The sequence below is a fragment of the Coprinopsis cinerea genome, assembly GCF_000182895.1.
Source record: "Coprinopsis cinerea okayama7#130 chromosome Unknown cont3.36, whole genome shotgun sequence".
Taxonomy (NCBI): domain Eukaryota; kingdom Fungi; phylum Basidiomycota; class Agaricomycetes; order Agaricales; family Psathyrellaceae; genus Coprinopsis; species Coprinopsis cinerea.
The window spans coordinates 1-6,439 of record NW_003307509.1 but is presented as its reverse complement, the minus strand read 5'-3'; the positions used below and the strand labels follow the sequence as shown (position 1 = coordinate 6,439).

At 51.7% G+C, this 6,439-nt stretch overlaps 1 protein-coding gene across 1 annotated transcript; it reads left to right on the top strand.

Annotated features, from left to right (window-relative positions):
• Positions 1–820: 820 nt before the first annotated feature.
• Positions 821–3,143, top strand: CC1G_13340 (pyranose dehydrogenase; the record flags this gene model as incomplete). The annotated part of the gene is made up of 10 exons (XM_001841524.2): positions 821–971; positions 1,031–1,112; positions 1,172–1,433; positions 1,489–1,693; positions 1,770–1,958; positions 2,003–2,234; positions 2,298–2,472; positions 2,529–2,580; positions 2,649–2,998; positions 3,060–3,143. The coding sequence occupies 10 exons, from the start codon at positions 821–823 to the stop codon at positions 3,141–3,143; spliced, it is 1,782 nt and encodes a 593-aa protein (XP_001841576.2).
• Positions 3,144–6,439: the final 3,296 nt, after the last annotated feature.

Genomic DNA, 6,439 nt, shown 5'->3' with positions numbered 1-6,439 from the left:
TTTTAGAACTCCTGTAAAATAGTCTTTGCCTTCCCTGGACCCTGGCACCTGTGCTATTGGCAACGTGTGCGTTACCGGGTTATAGGGCTTTCCATGTACTTTGCTTCAAGTGGGTCGCTTCGCGAAGGATTGGGCAATTCGCTGGCGCCCGCCTGCGGCGGGCTCGCGCTCGTTCCCATTCGAGAAGTTACCTAAAGAGATTACACAGCATTCTCATTTCAGGATTTCCGGTCTGCGTTCATGTAGATGAAGAGATTGTGCTACTCAAGTGCTCAGCAGGGCCAGACAAAAAAAGAGCAGTCGGAGAGCAAGGGCAGGACATTGGTGTTCCCGGGTGAGTAAAGGGAAGTCGGCAGTGGCAGTGCAGAGGACGTTGGCAAACATCAACAAGCAATCTGGCCCGCGTCTCACACCTCAAAGGTTCGATCCAAAGACAAGCCCAACAACCGCCTCGACGAGGAATTCTTCCGCTATTTCAATTGTGCATATAATCACTTCCTGTGGAAAGCATTAGGCTCTTTTCGCTGCTGCCTCCCCGGACTACTCATGTACTTATTGTAAGTAGTCGCCCCGGTAGTCGCCCCGGAGAAACCGATCACGGAACACCTTCCAAATGGATATTGCAGGTTACGCCCTTGAGCAGAATTCTCGCCCTAAAAAAACTCGCTTTACTTACGTAAAGACTCGCAATCCAGGATTTGGAACACATGACTGTCTCCTGGGTTCTCATTAGTCTATCATTGGTAGGGAGGCACAGATATAAGCCAGCGATGCTTTCTCAAACCCTTCCCCTTCGCTTCCTCTGCCTTTTGTCGTCGCGATGAGGCTGGAGGGGTACTTCAGCCTAACGCACTGCGCGCTCGTTGTCGTGGCTGTCCACGTAGCGCTCAGCACGGGACTGGTGCTTCAAAATCTTTCGGAACTTTCACCAAATGCCAGCGCTGGAGTGTATGACTTTATCGTCGTCGGTGGTGCGTCTCTGTTCCTTCTTTTGCGATATATGACTGAGTCAGTGCCACCATCTTTTTAGGCGGCGTCGGAGGCTCTGTCGTAGCCAGTAGACTATCCGAAAATCCGAAATGGAACATCTTGCTCATCGAAGCAGGTCCCGAGTATGATCTACCTACCAATACCTTCTTCGGATATATACTAACGACCTTTCTTACCCAAGTAACATCGATGTCCCGTCAATCACAATACCGGCGTTCTTCCAACGCACTCACGCAACCTACAACTGGAACTACACGACCGTTCCTCAAGCCGGATTGAACAATCGCTCTATTCCGTACCTTCGAGGCCACGTATTGGGAGGGAGCAGTTCCATCAATGCGATGGTCTACACCCGAGGAGCGAAGGATGATTATGATCTCTGGGGTCGAGTCGCGAGCGATAAGCGGTGGAGCTGGGACGGACTGTGGAAATGGATGTTGCGGGTGCGTTCTGTGCGAGTTTGCTGCGATTGTCTGAACATACCTGTGGCCGTAATAGAACGAACGTTGGGTCAACGCACCAGGAAACCGCTCGACAGCAGGAGAATACGACCCCCGCTTCCATAGCCTCACGGGAAAAACTGCAGTCAGCTTGGCTTGGGACAGCGCGACGGAGTTCGATCGCCGGGCGTTGGAGAATACCAACCTCCAAGACGAGATCAAGTTCAATCTCGACATGAATGACGGGTCTATTCTCGGATTAGGTGCGTATCCGAACCTCCTATGGCGTTAATTGATTTCCTGATAGGATCCACGCCCTCTATGCTTACCTGCTTTAAGGTTGGGCGCAACTGAGTATTGGAAATGGAGAGCGAAGTAGTGCTGCCACGTCGTATCTGGGCGCGGAAGTTCGAAAGAGGCCTAACTTGACCATCCTTTTGAACACCTACGTGACTCGCATCCTTCCCACCAAGAGTAGAGACGGCGTGCTCAATCTCCGTACGGTCGAGATGGCTCCAAGGAATGGTGGTGCGTCTTTGTCATATCTCTTTTAATGCTCTACATATGGATAGCTCTCGTTGGCTACCCAGGTTCAACTCGAACCATAACGTCCAAGAAGGAAACGATCCTTTCCGCAGGAGCCTTCAACTCTCCCCAGATCCTTCTAAACTCTGGAATAGGCGATCAGCGCGATCTGGCAGAAGTTGGTGTAAAGCCAATCCACCACCTTCCCGACGTTGGGAAAGGGATGACTGACCACCCGACGTTGTTCTTGAGTTGGAGGGTGAACGATACGGCGGTTCCGTGAGTGTCGTGTAACGTGTCCTCCGAGTCATGAGGTCGGGCTAAAGTGCTGCTATTCCTCAGTATCGACGAAGTTCAGGCGTTAGCGGAGTGGAATGCCAACCGCACGGGCCCGCTGACCTGGCCTATCGGTCATCAGATATGGTTCGCGCGCCTCCCGTCCAGCGCCGATGTATTCAAGAAGTACAAGGACCCTTCCTCTGGACCTACGGCTGCACATATTGAACTGCCACTGCCCGTAAAGTCGCTTATCCTCCTGACGGTCGAAGTCTGGAACTGATATCGTTACTACAGAGACCAGGGTCAAATTTCACGAGTCGATGTATCCTACTCACGCCATACTCTCGTGCGTTCTCTTTCTCTCGCTTTCCAGTTTAAAGTCTAGCGCTTATCCAGATTCATACGGCAAGACAGGTGGATCAGTACAGCTCCGCTCCTCCAACCCCTTCGACGCACCACTCATTGATACAGGATTCCTCACCCACCCATTCGACATCGAGGCTTTGATCGAGGGTATCCGTCTCTCTAAGCGCTGGTACGAAGGACCCGCCTGGAAAGGATACGTCACCGAGTTCCTCGGGCCTGATCCTGACAAGCTCACCCCATCGGAATTGGAATCCCAGATCAGAGACGGGGTAGCGACGTATTGGCATGCGGTTGGTACGACTGCCATGTCACCCAAAGGCACGAACCGTGGGGTGGTGGATTCAGAGTTGAAGGTGAAAGGTGTAAAGGGTGTGAGGACTGTTGATGCTGGAGTGATTGTGAGTGCTTTTCTTCTCCTCGTTAAAGGCGGGTTGCTCAGATATGATGGTCATGATGTAGCCGTATGTGCCGTCGGTGCACACTCAGGTTCCGGTATACGTGTTGGCGGAGAGGGCAGCCGATTTCATTCGCAGCTCGTGGTAACCCTCGAATGGTAGTGCAACAAATCGTCCTACAGTGCATTCGAGTCATCGCGTCCGCTGAAGTCTGATTTCATTGGTTGTCGGACTCTTGTACGTAGTTTAAAAGGTGATTTTGGTGCACTTTCACCCTCGACTCTGAAATCAGAAATCAAAAAATCACCACGCTGTCACACGCGCAAGAACGAAGTCGAGGGAGAGTGATGTAGCAGCAGAACTCGCGAATCAAATATTCGCCCGGCAGGTTGTCAGGATCACAAATCTCTCTCGGAACTGCTGAGTCGCGTCGCGATACGAGCACGTACGGTTGACGGCTGTAACAGTCCTACTTCAATGATACTGAGCAGTACGCAATTGTAAGTTGGGAGGCAGTTATGGGTGTGTCGATGATCGATGACTCGGATCTGCGTCGTGCGCAAATCAAATGATGGGAATCCAATGTGTCCTGCAATCCCATTGCCTTTAAGTACTAAGTAAATACGGTAGAAGCTGACGCGATTGGACCCCTCGTTTCCTTATGTGGAAGGCTACATTGCGGACAAGCGCCCGCGCCGAACACTCGTGTTTGGTTGACCTTCTGTCCGGCTCAGGCGTGGAATCACTGGTGTGCGTATTGGGAGGAACTCTACGAGTCCACGACCAAGGCCGACCGAATCGCATCCTTCACCAACCCCATATTCTATTAGACTGTTCAATGACTAAGGACCTCGCATTGCGAGGCCACGATGCTGGAGGCTGTTCTTGGGAGGAGATTACCGCATCCTTGCCCTTTCTGCCTTCATGTTCTACTCAGCGTCTTGTCGAATCCCTGTATAAGTTGACGTGGCCAAGAGCCACTGATACCAGATTCCGTCGTAGAGACGATGCTCAGACCTGCGGAAGGGGCTTGAAAGGTTGAGACAAAGAAGGATCCTAACATAAGAGAGAGAGTGTGTGTGTGGGAGTTGCGAGGAAGTAAAGTTGTCCCCGGATCTTTCCGCTGTCAACCAGCTGAATACGGGGTACAAGGGGCAGAACCTATAAATATGACTCCTTGGACGGACGCCTTTCTTGTCCCAGTTCCCGTGAAGTGTGCCTCACGCGCAACAGAGCCAACAGGCTTCCTTTACCCTACCACAAGTTGAACTGGAGCGACAGTGCGCACTACGGACAATGTCCCGTCACCGTCACCCCCGGACCGTCGAGTTGCCCTAAGGCCGTCTGATATTGGTATCGACTCAAATGCAACGGGGGTCACATCCTACGCCTCCCAGCCTGCCACTTGGCCGGGGGCTCCTCCCTTGGACGTCTACTGTCGTGAGTGGACCCCCACACTCTTTAGATTCACTTTTCCATGCCCATTATCTATCTACCACCATCAAGTTTTAATTGTTTTACATATTCAGTTCAAGTCCACCACCACCACCGTTATGGGCCTGTTACCTATATCACTGGTGTGAATGTGAACACTGGTGTCATCCTCGGTGAGTTCAACAGCATCCATCCTGCGCTGCGCGCAGTGGTGCACCTCGACCTGTCTATCTATCTACGGTGGTTGGATAAGGTCCAACAAGGCTGTGCTGACCGTTTTTGGGGGGGCACGTGTCGATATCCTGACAGGTAGTAATGCAGCAAAGCGCGCTTAATGCGAGGGGTAGGAGTGGGCGTTCTGGCTCGCCTTTAGCTGGAGGCCTAGGGCGCGGTCACGGCGGTTATGTGAATATCAGATTCGACGACATTCGGTGGGGAACGGCCGGCGCTCGAGGATGTCGTGTCCGTTCTGTTGGATACAGTAGCACCACTGGAGGTGAATTGGATGACAACCTCCTCGACTACAGGCTCTCAACTACAATATGAACGTCGAGCGATCGAGCCGCATGCATACGATTAACGACCCTCAGCGCCTAACCGCCCAACGGAACTCAGTCTCATTCTCTTAGAACACCATCATTGCAGCATTGGAACCATTTGGTATTTATCGTCTCGTCTCATCTCATCTCATCTTGTACCATCATGTATTCCTCGTTGTTTATATATCATATCATTATTGTTAAAATTCCCCTCAACCATCAAGGCCGTTGACATCGACGATTGTCGAGAATTTCCATCGTATTCGGTGCAGGATGCAGCATTGGGCAACGTTGTTTTTATCACCCCTGGTCCCGACTCCCTGTACGCTGTATCCGCTACGATATGTACATGCATCTATGTATGTCCCGTTAATCCATGCGCTCTACGTATCGACTTCCAAGTCGGATCTGGTTGACCATGCTCATCAGGCCGGTCTTCGCAACCTAGCCTGGCCAGACGACATTAAGCGCCTTAAATTCAATCGGAGATCAAATTTCTTCCGAAATGAGCGAAAGGTAAAAACTCTGAAACACCCAGGAAGCGGCGATGAGATGTTACTAGTACTGTTTACACAGAAGACGTTAAGGAAAGAGGAACAGATAGCCTATACTATACTAGGCGAGCGAAGCTGATGGGTATTGAGGCAGAGAAGGCGGGTTTCGCTATGCAGTGGTTCTCCAGAGCAGTTGGGTTGCAGTAAATTTGGAAGCCGCAGCGCCGCAGTGGCAGTGCGACAGAGTTCGAGACCATTCGGACGCAGAGTTTCAGAACGAGGAGACTCAGACGTTGCACATGGGCCAGAGCAATCGTGGAGGACATGGGAGGGAAAGGTAAAAGGCTTACAGCGCGAGAACAACCAACAGATCGACGATCAGTCCGATGATTTAAGGCGGAGATTGATTGGCGTGGGAAGGGGAAGCCGATTATGTCATACAGCTGACCTTCTCCGCTCAGCCCTCAATCCGCGGCTCGGCTGGGACGATGATCAGATTCACAATGAGCTCGTGCCAATGACTCGTCGTCTTTTCCTTTCATCTCATCTCACTCCATCGTCAATCCATGCAGCGACCGACGACAACCTTAACGACAACCTTCACGACAACGAGTTAACGTTTAACCTTGACCTGAACGACAACCACTACAACGACAACTGAGCACGATGGAATGCCACAACTGCACCGTCCGCCAACGCCAATTCTACTGCACGACATGCATCAAAACCCACCTCCGCGACTTCCACTCCCAACACACGCACTACCAAAACGACTTGAAAGCCGTCATCGCCGGGGCGTCCAACTCTTTAGCTAATGTAGTCGAACCTGCGAGGATGGCGCGGGCAAGGGTTGCTGATATACAGGGGAGGGTGGAGGAGTTGGTGGGTGGGTTGAGTGGTGTTAGGAGGGATTGTGAACGGAGTGAGTGTTTCTGGTTTTATTTTTGAGGAATGAGGGATGTGAGGCTGAGGCTGAT